At 39.2% G+C, this 16,684-nt stretch overlaps 1 protein-coding gene across 1 annotated transcript in view; it reads left to right on the top strand.

Annotated features, from left to right (window-relative positions):
* The first annotated feature begins 1,804 nt into the window (after positions 1 to 1,804).
* The window catches only part of mapk8ip1b (mitogen-activated protein kinase 8 interacting protein 1b), a 57,738-nt gene continuing 42,858 nt past the window's right edge, over positions 1,805 to 16,684 (top strand). The window contains exon 1 of the mRNA XM_059351056.1: positions 1,805 to 1,881. Coding sequence (XP_059207039.1) covers positions 1,805 to 1,881 — 77 coding nt within the window. The remainder of the gene's footprint in view (positions 1,882 to 16,684) is intronic.

Below are 16,684 nucleotides of genomic sequence, written 5' to 3'. Positions count from 1 at the left end.
AATATTGCTGTCCTGCAAAAACACATATTTCCAATATGTTAGCTTATCATGACATAAAACAAAAATCATGCTCGCTTAATGCATGAAATAAAACATTTTGAGATAATGGGTTTTCACAAATTTTATGAAGCTGTGTATCTAAAAATTAATACTGAAAACCAGGTCAGCTAGTTGCCCCACTCAGGCACCTACAAGGACAGGCTGGTCTGGTATTCGGGTCCTTTTTTCCAGACCAGAAAGTGCTGCAATGGGTAAGCTACAGAGAAAATAATAAATATATCTCTACAACTTACAACATGTATGTCATATCACACTGTATGTGGTGAACATTTTGCAGTTTACACTTCCTGATTCAGATTAAATTACTGGGCTTTTTGACTGACAATGCAGTTAACATTTCAAGTGCCCTCTCATTGGTTATCAAAGTGTGGTTACGACTTTTTCTGAAAATCTACCATTCATGTTGTTTGACCTAACGGACTCTCTACATTTGATGTCTCTGCATCCCTACATTTCATGGACTATAGTAAAGTCAGTCATTCACAAACTTTTTTCTGCAGGGCCCCTTCCTATATTTTCAAGCCCCTCACCCCGGCGTCCAGATGGCTGCCCAACATCACACTGGGGTCTTTCTTTAATGAAGCAAAGAGTCAAGAAAGGCCTCCTCATATTTTCTCATCTTTGTTTCAGTAGTTGTGACGTTTGGTGAATTAACCTTGCACTCCTTTCACAAACAGTGCACAACAATGAATTATTTATATTTAGCCTTGCCACAACCCCCCTTTTATATAATTTGAGAACAGCATCTTTGGTATCTTGTCACTCAGTTCCCCATAGCATCATAGTCAAACTTCTGCAGCTGAACCTTGTTTTTTATTACTCGTTAAATTCCATTGTAGATTTCCAATGTTTCTTAAGATGCCACATGTATTGTCTAGTTTTAACCTACACAATGCAATTTTAAAAATAAAATTTAAGTAACTATAAATAATAGGTAGTACAAACAAAGTGTGTTGTGCATAAAAGTAAAGCAACACCAAAAGTTGATATAACTTTTGAACCTACCTACCCCAAATCCTGATAAGACAACGTCTGTGCTACATTTTAGGTTTCAAATGCGTATTCAATCAAGGTATTATCCAACTTATTATATAAATATTATAAAAATGTAATATATTCTAAATAGATATATATTATATATATATATATATATATATATATATATATATATATATATATATATATATATATATACATATATGTATATGTAATATATTCTAAATTTATTCTCCTCTTTATGTCTTCCAAATTGTGGAATTTGGAATAGCTTAAAAGAAATTATTTAGATCCAAATAACCGTATACAGATTGTATGACCATGATTACAGTGGGCCTGTATCCAACCTATGCTGGCCTTTACATTCAAACACTGTAAATAATGTAGTCTGTCTTAAATAAAAATAATTTATTGGCTAGTTATGCTTGTTATTTAGTCATTTTTTAATTGTAGTCAAAAAATCTGAGCTGTTATTTATTATTATTATTATTATTTATTTATATTTATTTTTTACAAAGGAGCAATATATAAAATATATAAATGCGTGGAGCATACTCAGAAATAAAACATTTTTGTAAATCCTACAAATTTTGCCATTTTATTTAGTTATTTTTTTGACCGTTCAACTGAGTTGCTATTTTTCCCACGGTCTTCGAAGGCAGCACCCTATCGCAGCATCGCCGGACCTCTCAGGTGTCTGCTGGGCGGCAGCGCGGCGGAGCCAATGGAGGAGTGATAACGGGGCGGCATGGCGGACAGAGAGAAACGGAAAGCCAGCCCGCCACCTGGCCGCAACATCCAGGTGAACTCCCCGGCCAGCTTCAGGTAAGCGCCCGGGCGGAGGGAGCCTCGGGGAGGGGGGACCGAGCCGCCCGACCGCCTGCCGGCTGGGCTGCAGGCTGTCACTGCTGCTGATGCTGCTGGCTGGTCGGAGCCGCTGCAGCTGCGTTTGGCTCTGCTCAGCTTTGCAGAAATCAAGTCGCAATGTGTGTTGTTGAGCTGCATGTTTGGTGTTTGGGCGTGTCTGCTCCCGGAGGACCGAGACGAGCTGTGTGTGCTCCCTGCAGCTACTGGAACCATACATTATTAAATGTGTCGCATACTTTTTGGACATCTGTGCCAACTGTAGGCTGCAGCGGTTTTACGAGTCTCAGCTTCAAATATATTTTTATATTGGCCTTACTGCCTGCCTGACGGTATTTCCCCGTTTCACCTATGCTTAAATAACTGAAGCATAGTTTTTCTCCACAAAAGCTTTACTATGTGCTGGATTTGCCTCTATATTTTCAGTTTTTGCATTGTTGTAATATACAGTTATTCCTGCAGCCTTACCAGTGAACTGGTGTGTTTATTGTGCAAATACCGCTTTTATTAACTCACAGCATTATTATTGTCCTGTCACTATAATAGGATATAAGAGGAACTTATATTGTGTGTAAGATAGTTTTTACAGCAACCTTATCAGAGCTGTATTATCTCTCTTTACTCTGATATGGGCTGTTTTGCTTGAATTTGGCCTATTTGCAGAAAACTTTGAAGCTAAGCAGACACATTTTTCATAATTTATTTAGATTTGGCCTATATTATAGTCAAATCTTTATACATAAATGTCTTTTAAAATGGCAACCTTAAATCTGGAGGTTTGAACCATCAACCAACAGAAAACAAAGAAAAATGATTCCTGCACTGGGTTTATTGTAGAATAAAAACTGCACATTTGTGTAAGAAATAAATAGTGTTGAATGTATAATTGATTTGCTATGCAATAGTGAGACATAATTAACTTGGTGGCAATTTTCACTTTCACTTTCTGTGAAGTAATTTATTCAGTAAAATATCCAATTATGTCTGATTATAGTTGAGCATTTGTTAATTGTATATATATTGCCTATATTAAATCACTTTTTCTGAAGAGTTATAGCCTTTTATTGTGCAGAATGAATTAGTAATGAGTTGCATGAAGACATAATTGATAGGTTGGTCAATAATAAAGGCAGTGTTGTGGAGCTACAGTCGAGGTAGCCTAGAGTTCATCAGGTAGGTGATCAGTCAGAGCTTATTCACCCTGCAGAACAGGTCAGATCAACACGTTGGAGAGGTGAGCAGGTGAGGGATTAGCTGCATGCTGTTCACATGCTTTTACTCTCTCTCTCACACACACACACACACACACACACACACACACACAGACACATACAGTGCTGCCGGAGGAGAAGCTGTAATTCTTCAGTGGCATGACTGAGTGGCTGGAGGTCTGTGATCAATACACCCCAGTGAGACGACAACACACACACACACACACACACACCCTCAGGCTCAGTCAGTCCCTGTCTCATTAGCTGAGCTGCATTTTCAAAGTGGCATCAAAGAGGCTCCAGCAGCGTTTGATTTGTCTGACAGCAAAATATATAAAGAATATTTTTTTGAGTGGCTCAAAGTTACACGAAACAAACATGAAACTGTCATCAGGGGGAAACAAGCAGCACAGTAGCAGCTTCAGTAGCATGATGAATTAGAGACACAAATGCTTCAAATGTAAACACCAAGAGTTGGAAAAACACAAGACACTAAACGGTACAAGTAGGGCTCCTTAATCTCTCATTAATGTTATAAAGGATTAGCTGTTACTCAGACTTATCCTAGCAACAACCTAAAAACACCCTTACAACCACCTAATAAACTCTGGCAACCACATTTTTTGTTCTCTGAAGCAATCACTTGATTATATAACTTCAAGAATGCATCTTTGTAGCTTTTTTTTTGGTTTTTTTTGGCAGATTAGACCAACAAGGACATTACATAAGATGTCAGTAAATTATATTCAAACATATAGGCCATGTAGAACCCTGAAATCAACATTATTATACAATATATACACATTTTAAATCATCGTGTTTCTGTAGAAGTTATGGAATGTTTTTGTTGTATTGTGAAAGGTTTTATACTGTAAATTTAAATGTAGATATCAGCAAAAAAAATAATAATTTAGAATAATCCTGTTATTTTTAGGGTTATTATGTGCTTGTGACATTGTGGCATTTCTTTGTTAAATTAATGTGTTTTCTACATTTTATGACAGTAAAATTTAGAATAAAATAATGTTAGTTTTTTACTGTTTCTTTATTTATGGTAATTCAACGTGTCTAATATGGTAATATAGTAATATAAGTTTTACATTTTTTAAGGTCCATTAAAGTTGCAATTTGACAGTTTTTAACCAGGATTTCAAGATTTTTTAAGATTTTTTTAATATGATATTTAATTACGTGGCAAAAGAAAGAAAAGAATACAATTTGGGCCTTCAAATTTAAAAGCTTGTCATAAAACACGAAAGCAGCTTAAAATGAAATAATGATGACACAAGAGCAAAAACGAAACAATGACATCGAAGCAATAAAAATATTAGAATTCATGTCTGCTTCATAAAAAATAAGGGTCAAAAATCAAATTCCGGCTTTAAATGAAATCAGGAGACCAAACTGTTTTGACTGATACTTCTGAGTAGTGGTCGACTAGAGAAAGGAAGCCAGATAATCCACAGACCCGGGGTTGGCCCAATCCCAGAGCAGCCATATGTTGGCATGTTTCCTCCGTCACCCTGCCTGCTCCACACTGACACTCTGATCGAATCCTCCGACTCTCTACAACCTGCCGCTTTTAGTGAACATACAGTCTGTGAGATAAAGCAGCAGCTCCATTCAGTCTGTTGTTACTTCCTGTTTTTTTCAGCTTGTGACCTCATTTCGAGGCTCCTAAAATTTTCATGACTTAGCAAATGAAATGTCATGTTGACATATTTGTTTGTGTATTGCATATTCCTGCATTGTTCTCAAAAGTCTAAACGTACCAACAAACAGATTTTACAGAAAGGATATCCGATGGAGAAGACTTTAGATAACATTTGTACTCATTCAGGTTTTATTAGGTGGTCATTGAGCCCATTGTGCTCCGTTACACTGAAACATTTCCCTGTTTCACAGCATAGATGGAACACACAGCAGCACAAACAGATCAGCAGCAGCTGGCGTGTATAGTTAATGATCTTCACACTGCGAGCGATGACAGCAAAGTTAAAAATAGTGTTTCGGTGACATGTCTCAGGTTCACACCTGAGAGTGCGGCTTTCAATTGAACATGCATTTGAACATAAGTGTTTGTTGATGCTGGAGAAATACTGTTCAAACCTTCAGACAAAGACTCGACAATCATTTCCTCACAGAAAACACTGAAGGATGTCACACAATATAGTATAGAGAATCATAAGAGGAAAGCTGTAATGCAGGCTGTGTTTAATCACAAATTTTATCTAAACTGAACAGCTGTTCTGTGCAGCTATCCTGTCATATTTAATATTTATGAGATTATGAATCAGGATATGGGTAAAACATAAACTCAGTCAGGACACCCACAGTGTCTGATGTGTTGTAGTTCAGTAGTTTAAAAGCTATATATTGTGTTTTTAGGCGTTCTGCTAAATTAAAGATACAATATGTAACTTTTCTGCATTACCGTAAAATGCTTAAAAACGACTAGCTTGTGCTACATTAAATTATCCCAAATGTTTCCAAAAATGTTCAAACCTAGAGACATCTTTTTTGCACAGGCATCAGCGTAGTGGTCGTCTGCTAGAAGCTGTCAGAAACAGGCTTTTTATCCAGTTTTAAGCCACATTTTTCACCATGCATTTGAGATTAGTAAATTAGATCTTAGTTGTTTTATCTATATATTTTAATCAGATATGGCATTTTGGTAATCGAATGCCTGAAGCTGAGCAACACTGATTTATAACCTGAAACTGCTTCATTTAGTGTTTTGAGTCTGTTTATTTTAGGTAAAAGGAGAACTCAGATAATTTGAGTCCCAATTAAAAACTTCATGAATGTCTTAAGTTATAGAAAAAACAAGGAGAGCAAGCATTACAGTGGCAGCACGGTCTGCATCCTTTCTCCGCCAAACAACATTAGAGAAACACTGGATTTTAAACTGAAGCTGACTGTAGCTGGACTTTATTGAAACTCTGTAGTTTGTTACTGTTTTAATAAAGAGACCCATAGCGGCAGAAAATTACATATTGATTGTTCAATTGCAGCTGAACTGAAAGAGTGACTTCATGTTAAAGATGAACTGTACCTTTAAATTCTCCTGCACTGCATTGATCATCTGTGGCACGAGAGGGCGTAGCAGGAGATTCTCTCACATGAGCACAGTATTTATATCTGTGTGTGTGTGTGTGTGTGTGTATACAGCATGAATGGAGCAACAATACAGTGCAGGATTGCAGTGCATTATGGGAAAATGGCGAAACCAGAGATCCCTCTTGAGGCAAAAATCATTCCTCTCATATGCAGTTCAATATTTATCTCATATTAAATGACCATATTTTATTATCCAATTTCCCTGCAGTTTTCAGGTGGGAGAATAGTCTAATTTTGTACATAAGCTGCATTTGTTGTCCTTATATTTGCAAAATAGATATTTTTTATGAAGCAAATGTGTGCAGATCACTGAATAATCCACATTAAAGTGCAGTGTGTGTGTGATCTCTCTCGCCCTCCCTCTCTCACACTCACTAATTCATTGGCATACCCTCTTTCCGTTCTTTCATCTTTTCACTGCAGCTTCCAAACTGACGTGACTCTGCTGACAAGATGTGCTCAGGCAGATGGATTCACGGGCTGTGGGATGTGAAAAGGATGTGAGAGAGAAAGAGGGCGAAGGGGGAGACGGGGGAGGTTTTGAAGTGTCAGTTTTCTTGGACTCTGATGTTTTCTTGAGGAAAAAAAAGCTTGATTTCAGGCGTTTTCAACTGAATAAGCATGTAGTGTTTTCAGCTGTGTTTTATCCCAGAGAGAGGGAGAATTTAAATTGAGCTGATTTGAATTTCACCCACATTACAAGCTGACAGAGTGGACATTTATTGCTCTGGTTGCACTTCCCCCCCATGCTCATTATTTACTGCTGTCGCTCAATACTGCTGACACGGCATGTTCCACCTGATGGATCCTCCCCTCTGCTTATACAGTACTCTCTCTCTCTTTCTCGCTCTCTCTCTCACACTGTCTCTCCGTCTCTCTCTGTCTTTCTCTTTTTCTACAAAAATCAGCCCCTCATTTCTATTTTTCTTACAAGTAGTTTCAATATATATTTTTTAATCGTATTTAAGGACCTCCTAGAATACTTACCTGTATTCTTACCTGCTCTCATTTTAATTTGCTGTTAAAATGAAGCAAACATTAACAGATCATAGTCAGATTATGTGAAAGGATACATAAAGGATTTGAGACATCTATAAGCATTTATTGACCCTCAGAGTGGGGGTTTATTAACAATTAAGAGCCAGTGTTGCTGATGCGCTGCCATGTATTTTTTTTTTTCAATTAGTGTTAAGCTGCAGTCAGGGAAACCCAGCACTTCCTGCTGATGTTTCATAATGAAAGCAGGGAAGGAGGAATTATGCCCTACCAGCTGCTCAGAAGCTTTTAATGTGAAACATCTGTGCAGGAAGTGCTGAGTTACATCAGCACTCACAGCAGTTTACCAGCAAATTAAATGAATGCTGTGGTAATGACATTACAGGTAAACATGGAGGAAGTGTTGTGTTTGCTTCAACAGTTAACAAAATAGGAGCAGATCAGGGAATATTAGACGTTGTCATGCAAAATAATTACAATATTATGAGAATAGACTCCCTTCTGTCATTTATGTTTAAAATTAGGGATGGCTCTCCCTAGTGGGGATCCTTAAAGCACTGCACATAATGATTATTTTCATATTGATTAATCTATAGATTTTTCTGTAATCATTCAATGAATCATGTCAGATTGTCGAAATGTAAGGTCAAACCGTCAATATGTCTAAGGTGTAATTTTCCACTTGCATATTGGATTTGCTACGTCACACTATTTAATTTATAGCAGCGAGAGCTCCCGACTGGTCTTGTTTTTATCATATGTTCTTTATTATATGTAGCAAAATGTGGTCCTGGAGACACCTACTGCAGCCTTAACTCCCACAGAAGCAGTTGTGAGTCCCTTACCAGATGTTAAAATGTCTTTCTGTGTGTGGACAGATTTTGTCGATCTAATAGTGTCATAACAGTACAAGGTGCTGTCACAAATCTTAGATCTTAGATCTAAGATCAAAATGCAGGCAGAGTTCAAGGTGTGTTCCGAGGTAGGGGGAGGGGAAGTATGCTGGTGTGAACCCATTGCAAGATGGTCTCTAGTTTTTTTTAATCGCTTTTACTTGACCTATTGACAAATGAACATATTGTTTTAGAACCTTTTTTATGTCTGACACAAGTTCAGTTTCCTCGATGCACGTGGACATTACAGGGTTAATTTGTTGCTGCTGATCAGCTGAACAGGGATTAAACGTCACTCTCACACACAAACACACACACAATCCCTGGGATACTGCTCCTTCTTTTCTCTCAAGACGAACAGGAACATTTTTATAGATACACACTTGGTGTGCATTCTGTTTGTTTAATAGCAACTGTTTTATTCCTTCAGCTTTTTTCTTTCTTTCTTTTCCCTATACTATACTGCTCCTCTGGTGTGTGCGTGTGCGTGTGTGTGTGCGTGCTCTCTATAGGTTCTGGCCGTTTGCCGAGGTCGTGCTGTATGGCCATATGGCTGTATGTTGGCAGCTCAGAGTGTAGATAAAGAATGACTTGGTGTATTCGACCTTTCTGAAGGAATGTGTTAAGCCTGTGGTTGGCTTTTTCCAAATCAAAACTTTTACTTTTGCCTTAATGTCCCTGTGTAAAGTTGTGATGGATGCTGCAAATACAGTATGAATGCATTGCAGAATGCAATACTTTTGCTATTATTTTGAGTTGCATTCATTGATTTCTGGCCACTAGAGGGCAGAGAAACATCATGCTGAGTTGACAGACAGCTGATACATTGGCATGTCTTATATCTTGTTATTACTTAAATTGTAATTGTCTTTCTACCTTTGCAGCAGATGCAGAGCAATATGCCAAACACAATACATTCTTTTTTTATTGTCCCCCTTTTTAGCTCTGATTTGGTCTTCTCCATGTCCTGGATGGATGGTTGACCCTTTAGCTTCTTAATGATCCACTTTCTTTAGCAGCTCGTCACTGATTTTTATCTGTTTTCCATCTGGTCCCTGACAGGTGGCGTTCAATGGGTTCTCTTTAACATCTTGTTTGTTAAAAAACAGCTGCTGCTGCTGCTGGAAATGAGGTTGATGAGTGTGGGCTTGCATGCCAGAAAACAAATACAGGATGTTAAAATGCTCCATAAAGCTGAACTGCTGATAGTTCTATTAAATTCCAGAAAAATATTGATTAGTGCTGCTTTAACAGCTATATTAAAACCCAAGCAGGGTCAAACTGAAATATACCTCCTTGTAAGCCTCTGCTGGCTAATATTAGCACTCTACTATATACAGTGTTATTGCCCACAAACAGTCCATACGCTTTGATCTTTAAGATGCTGGTAGAAGGTTTTGAAGTCACCAGGGTTGACAGGGTTAATGGACTGTACAGTTTACTGTGTGTGGGTGTTTGCACAATCCCACACTCACATTGATTTTAAGAGGAAGCTTACCACCTGCCTAAAGGAGCAAAGAGCAGCACAAGTTAAAGGGTGATTCTGGCAGAGTGCAATGCTGTCTGAGAGAGATTAGGACCAAAATAAGACCTACCTGGAGTTTTCCTTTAAGAGGATAAATGGAGAGAAAGAGAGAGAAGGGAAAAATTAAAGTCTTATGATCAATGGGGCCTCATGAATAATTGAGTACAACTGTGTTTTACAGAGAGAGAGAGAGAGAGAGAGAGAGAGAGAGAGAGAGAGAGAGAGAGAGAGAGAGAGACTTAGAGGAGTGTCCTCTTGTGTTGATTTGTTTCCTGTTTGGGCTTGCCGCACGTTGGATGTCCTGCTAACACAAGCACTTCCCTGCAGTGGCGTAGTAAATCTGATGCACACAGGAGAGAGTAAACATCAGTGAGAGAGAGAGAGAAAATAGAGAGATTATATAACACTACCATTCTGTGGAAGATTCAGCTTTACTGCTTTAAATAATTCCCCCCTGTACATCTCCCTCTCTCCTCCGGATGAGCGGCAGCAGTCGGACATCTCGCCCATCGACCCGGAGGAGCTGCACCCCTCCTCCCTCTCCTCTGCCTCTCTTCCTGCTCGCTCCTCCCTCTCTCTCTCTCTCTCTCTCTCTCTCTCTCTCTCTCCCGCCCTCCCTCCTTCCTTTACTTTCTAACCCCCTTGCTCCTTCTCCTCCTCCTCTCCTCTCTCAGCTGTGGATGCCCTCCTCACTTACAGTATGGACTCGGGAGGGGAAGGAGAAGAGGGTTGGATGGAGGACCAGTGGGAGAAATGGTAGGGCACCTCTCTCGTTCATTCCTCGTGTGTTTTATTTTTTACAGCAACATGGCTGTGTGTGACCTTGTGAGCGTGGAACTGCTAACATGCCTTCTTCCTGCTGTATATCGTCTCCTTGCATCTTAAAGCTCAGGACAGACATGCCCTTGAAGGAGAGCGGATGCATATGGCCGTGTGTATGTTTGTGTCCAAAGAGAGCGTGCAGCAGAGGTTGCTGGTTTATGTTGACCAGAAATAGGACCAGAGAACACACCTCACACTTTATGTTTGGGGGTGTGTGTGTGTAGGAGATATGCACTGTTGGGATGGATTTGTGTCTTAAGAGTTTGTTTTCATACAGTGGGTGATGGCGGAGGAGTGCGGGGTTAGTGGGACGGTCCTGATCATGGTCCTGGTCCTGTCCTTGCAGGAGGACGAAGCTGATGAATGAGCAACTGCGTGTAGCCTTGTAATCTCTCAGTGGGCGCTTAAACGTGGGAATTATTGGAGACAGATGTGGAAGCATGCACTTGCTGTGATGACTTGAAGCTGGGATTCATGTGTATGTATATTTGAGGTGACACTGGCAAGAGATATTAAAAGGTAAAATATGAATAGTTGTGTAGGTAACATGACTGACCTGCTTCCACTGAAGCAAGTGTTGCATTAATTAAACAAAAATACAAATATGTGGGGGAAATTTCATTTAGTAATTATTTTTTCTAACCTAGAGGGATTTTTGGTCTATAATTAGTAACTCATTTGCATTTTCCTTTTCCACTGTGAACTGCAACAGCGCTGTGTTTTCTTGCAGCAGGAAATATCTCTCAGCCTAAATCTGTTAAACCACAAATTGATGACCCTGATCTGTATTTGACCTTGTGTGCTACTTGTGCACAAAAACTGCAGTCAAATTTGCAAACAGTAGGTAAACACAGTGCTGTTGGGGTCATAGCCGGATTCAGATAAAGACTAATGAGCTGCCGGACCATCATCATGGCCTGAGTGTGAGGTCATGCTGTCCTTCATTAACACAGCAGAGAGGCGGGCCGACACACGAACAGGCTGCCCTGTCACCCCCCACTGTCAGAAAAACGCAGGAGTTTATCCCAAATCCTTGGCCAAACAAACTGAAACATCTATCCCGTGGTGCTGTTGCCCTCTGATGTCATTTTGCAAAACAAACTGTGGTCACAGTACCTGTGATGTCACATTTCTGAATTTTGAAACCTGTACTCAAAGAGGCTACATGAAAATACTGACCCTGGGGTAGAAGGAGATATATCATACATACTGAGAATGGGATCAAAATCACAGAATAGTACATGCAATATTACATTTTCCCTGGAGAGGTGAACCTGAGGCTTAAGATACGTTAGAAGTGAAATTAACCAATGAGACTCAGACATCTGGTTGAAAAGAATGTACATATGAGATTTTGGGGTGAATAAGTTTCCTGGAGCTGGTATTGAGTGTGTATTAAATAACTACATCTTTAGTTACATCTAAAGTGTCCTTAGCATTATGTTATGATTGGCACATGCCATAAGGACTCTAAGACACATGCATACTGCATTATAAGTCACTTTGAGTGTAAACAATAACAGCTGAGCACATTTGCATCTCAAGTCCTGTCCTCATGAGTTTCTGGTTTGCACTCAGCTCATGGATTCAATCTTGGCAACTGAAGCATGATACTTAAAACACTTGTCAGACTTAAGTTTTTTTTAGATTCAACCTTAAGCCTTAACTAGATGCAAACTTGTGTCACATTCCAAAGCTTTGTGCACCCAAACATCCACTCCAACCTTCTTCTAATGACTTTTGTTTGAGAATGTCCAGCACAGTTGTCAGAAAAAAATGCATGCAACAAATGCATTGTTAGCAGTGTGCATTATGTGCAGACCATAGATACTAGAGGTGGGGGGGGGGGAATCGATACAGCATAGTATCGCGATATTTTGCGTGGCGATATAATATCGATTCATGGCTGCCAAGTATCGATACTTTTTTGTCATAACTAATGGAAAATATGAAGTGAATTCTTTGGTGCTTAAAATTAAATCAATTGCTTTTTTGATCCACTAGATGGTGCTGTTAAGTATTATTCTGGTGAGGTCAGTAGAGGTGATGGTCAGCGTGACAGAAGAAGTTGGTACAACAAAGATGGCGGCACCGGAGATAATTAATAAGGAGAGCCCCGTCCGCTTTAATGTCAAGCGTGTGGATTTATTTTGGATTTTTTTAACAAGGAAGGGACGAATGAGATAGAAATGACACATGGAGTTTGCAAGGAGTGCCGCATGAAAATAAAATACTCGGGGAGTACAACGGATTTGCGAGCTCATCTAACGGCACCATCCTGAGATCGCATTAACTGATGACGCCAAAGCCAATGCTACATCAGCGCTACCGAGAAACCAGCCGACAAAACTGCCTCTCAATTCAGAACGCGCAAAGAAAATAACACAATCCATTGCTTTCTTCGTGTGCAAAGACTCGAGGCCATACAACGTTGTGGAAACGATGGTTTTAGCTACATGGTAAAGACACTGGAACCAGGTATGTGTTATTTCACGGACACAGCCGTATCAAAGCTATACACAGCAGTAAAGCTTGAAGTTGAGGAAAGTTTGGGAACAGCAGACATACTTGCGATAACTTGTGTTGCGTGGACGTCGCGGGCAGTAGATTCATATGTGACTATAACGGCTCATTGTGTGACAGATGACTGGAAGCGTCTGTCTCACGTTCTTTAGACTCGAGCAGAACATGAAAGTCACACCGGAGCAAACGTTGCACTGCATGTTTGATATCAGTTCAGTTCAGTTTGACTGAATACTTTGTTGGTCAGTCTGTGGGTTTGACTCAGCATAGTGGAGAAATAAAAAGACTGTCTTATTTGACAAAACAATTATTGATTTAATTTAATTTGTGGACACAAAAATAAGTAATTATAAACAGTAAAATCGCAATATATTGTATCGCAATCGTGATAAAATCGTATCGTGGGGCCTCTGGTGATTCCCACCTCTAATAGATACTTTGATGTGAAATGTTTATGGCACCCTTAAGTGTCTGTATGAGACGTATTGGAGTCATATAACAAGCAGTCTGTGTGGGTCTGGATTGTTTTGATGGTTAAACAGACATCAGACTATCAGCCAGGAGAGAGCGGTTCGAGGCCTGTTTGTGTCCCTGGTGAAATCAGAAGTCAGTGTTTTTTTTATTTTGAATTAACCTGTAAATTAACAAAAATTTGGTCCTTACCCTTTACCCAATCTACAATATTTTACTAACAGCAAGATGTTTAAAACTGTAAAGCAGTGTGTATGAAGTAGGAAATGAGAACAGATTGGAGCGGTTTGGAAACCTCAAGAGTCAACTTATTTGTGGTTTGTAGTGTACAATGGCAACATTTATTATGACAGCTGAACTGAGAATGCTAGATTTCCTGATTTGGGAAAAACATAATCAATACAGCAACTAAGTTCTAACTTCTAGTAACTTTGTTGACAAAGCAAATGAATAGTCTAAAAATGTGTTCTCTAGGCGACAGGGCTGGTCCAACAGATTCATGTCAACTTTTTGACATCACAAACTATATCGGGATGCTGATATAATAACTAGTCATCAGTTCCCAGGAGGTGCCTGGATTCTCCTCTAGGTCCTGTGAGGTAACCGTGTCACTGTGATGATTTTCGGTGTCAGCTGGTTGTTACTACGACCCAAATGATTTGCTGCGTCTCACTTTCAGTCCTGATGACATAGTAGATGTGTCACAGGGATCTCTGACCTGGACGGCCCGGCTGAACTGCTGAGTCAGCCTGCATTGATCACTCAGGGTGCTGTGAGTGTGTGAGAGGATGAGTGTACAATATCATACAGGAACACAGACCAATCAGGATATTTATGGTTATGGATTTTCAAGTTATTGTTTTTAAGTGTGTGTGTGATGTGTGCTCATGTATAGGATTTTTTTTTTGCCTAAATATATGTAAAGATACAAGATCTATGTAGCATCTCAGTGACCTCAGGGTGTATCATGTAACTACAATCATCATTTATTGGATGTCAGCCCCCTCTCTTGCTACTCACATTTCCTGTCCATGTCTTTGTTGGCTGCAATCAAAAATAAAAGCAAATTGCCTAAAAACTATTTGTAAAAGGGAGAGTGAGAGTTTTAGGAAGAAAATTTTAGGGTGTAGAAATTTAGGGTGTCTTCAAACTTTTGGCAATTCCAGTTTAATTTTTTGGGAGTTATAAATGCTACTGTTGGTTCTTGAAAGCTTCTCTGTGCGTATTATTTTGTCCACCCATTAGCATTCCTAAGAGAAGGCTAAACTTTAGAAACACTTCTCTGTGTAATGCAATACAATTCATACATAATGAACAATATGAAAGTATGATTTACTGTAGACGGCAGCTTTAGCTGTAAGTATGTCTGTATGAGTGTATCTCTGCAGGATATACTACAATTTTAAGGTAGAAGGCCTTTGCATGATGAAAAAAAAACTTTACAATTTGAAGTTTGCATGTTTCACATTCTTACAAATGAACATGCCTTTTATTAACAGAAATATGGAAATATAAGAGCTTCAATGATTTCTCAACAAATCTATAATGGGAATGAAAAATTCACTATATCTATATTTATTACGGATCTGAGAGATCATACCTGGAGAGGAACCCTGCTATCATTCAAATGGTATGAGAAAACAATATCAGCAACATTTATTACAGCAGGATTTCACTCCGTCACTGTTGACGTGAGCGTGCTTGACATTGTTCGCCCTGTGCAACACTAATATCTGATCCTTGGTGTGTGACAACCTAATTTGCTCTGTATTCTACACTCTGTTGGTTTTCTCTGCCGTCTGCATCCCTCCTTACCCACAATTCACTGCAGCGAAGGGGTCACCCTGTCCTGTCCAGGTGGTTTATCTCCCAGCACTTAATTTTCTCCTCCCTCCATTCATTTTCGTCCCCATGACTCTCTCAATCCCCTCACTGTCCACTGCCTCTGTTTGTCCTTTAGGTTTGATCTACAGTCACGCCTTTATCTTTTCACGTCGTTGTTGAAAGATTGTCCTTGTAGAAGCCCCAATTATAGGTCAAAACCTGCAATTTAGGGTCAAAATAAAGATATACAGCTGATCGTCTCTGATTGGCGTGCAGTCTTTCTTTTCCTATCCTTTCTTTTCTTTTCCTTTCTCCCCTCCACCTCCACATCCACCTCTCCCCTCCTTCCTGTAAGTGATGCTGATAATGGGGACGCAGAGGAGCATATTGATTTTGTTCCTCTCCCAAGCATCTGTCTGTGTTGTAATAAATTACATTTGTAGTGACCTGATAAGCTTACAGTTTTTGTTGTTCAAAAGCAGAGCAGTGTCCCCAGACCAAAGCCTGTCAATGCAATTCAGTTTGGGCAAAAAATAGAAAACTTCAGATGGCGCCTTAAGACTCACGTGGTTAGGGATCATGTCTGGTCGGTGGAGACGAGAAGAGCTGGAGACAGAATGGATTTACTTGAATGATTATTCTGCTCTCATTCAATGTGAGGCATTTGTGCTCATCTCATTGAGTAATTTAGGACACTACTCTTTTTACGAATATTTTAAGGGGATTGTTCAGATTTTTTAAAGTTGGGTTGTACTATTAAAGGTACTTATTAGTTTTAGTTTTTTGGCATACTGCTAGGTGATGTAGGGTCTTGGTCATTTCTTTGTATTTTTGTAATACTTTAAAAAAAATCTTTATTCTATTTTATTTTATTATTCTATTCTATTTTTATTATCTTAATCTGTTTACTCTGTACTTGTGCTGATGCACCACCTGAATTTCCCCATGGGGATCAATAAATCTTATCTTATCCATAGTCATTGCACTACATATAGTAGATGGTGGATGGCTTACACCCAGTTTAGAGAAGCAGGCAAGCGTAACAGCATGGAACCGGAGCAATGGTATTTTAGCCACCAAAATAAATATAAAAAAAAATCAGTATCAGTTTAAGTGTATGCTATATTTTGAATATTTTTATCACTTTGCCTTGCTGTTAGACAGTCCTGTTAAATTTTACACACAGGGCACTAGGCATTTAAAACATAAAAGTCAAACAATAACACAAACAAACTAATGATTAAGTCTGCAGTAGAGCAGCAACTCTGGTGTTCTGCAGGCTAAAATGACAGTTTTTGCCAATGGGTGTCTGGTGGCTTGGAGGAGAGCACAGAAACAGCTTCAGCTCCCCTCATGTAGACTTAAAAAGAACTGCCTGA

The sequence above is a fragment of the Centropristis striata genome, chromosome 2 (genome assembly GCF_030273125.1).
Source record: "Centropristis striata isolate RG_2023a ecotype Rhode Island chromosome 2, C.striata_1.0, whole genome shotgun sequence".
Lineage (NCBI taxonomy): Eukaryota > Metazoa > Chordata > Actinopteri > Perciformes > Serranidae > Centropristis > Centropristis striata.
This window is presented reverse-complemented; position numbering and strand designations above follow the sequence as displayed.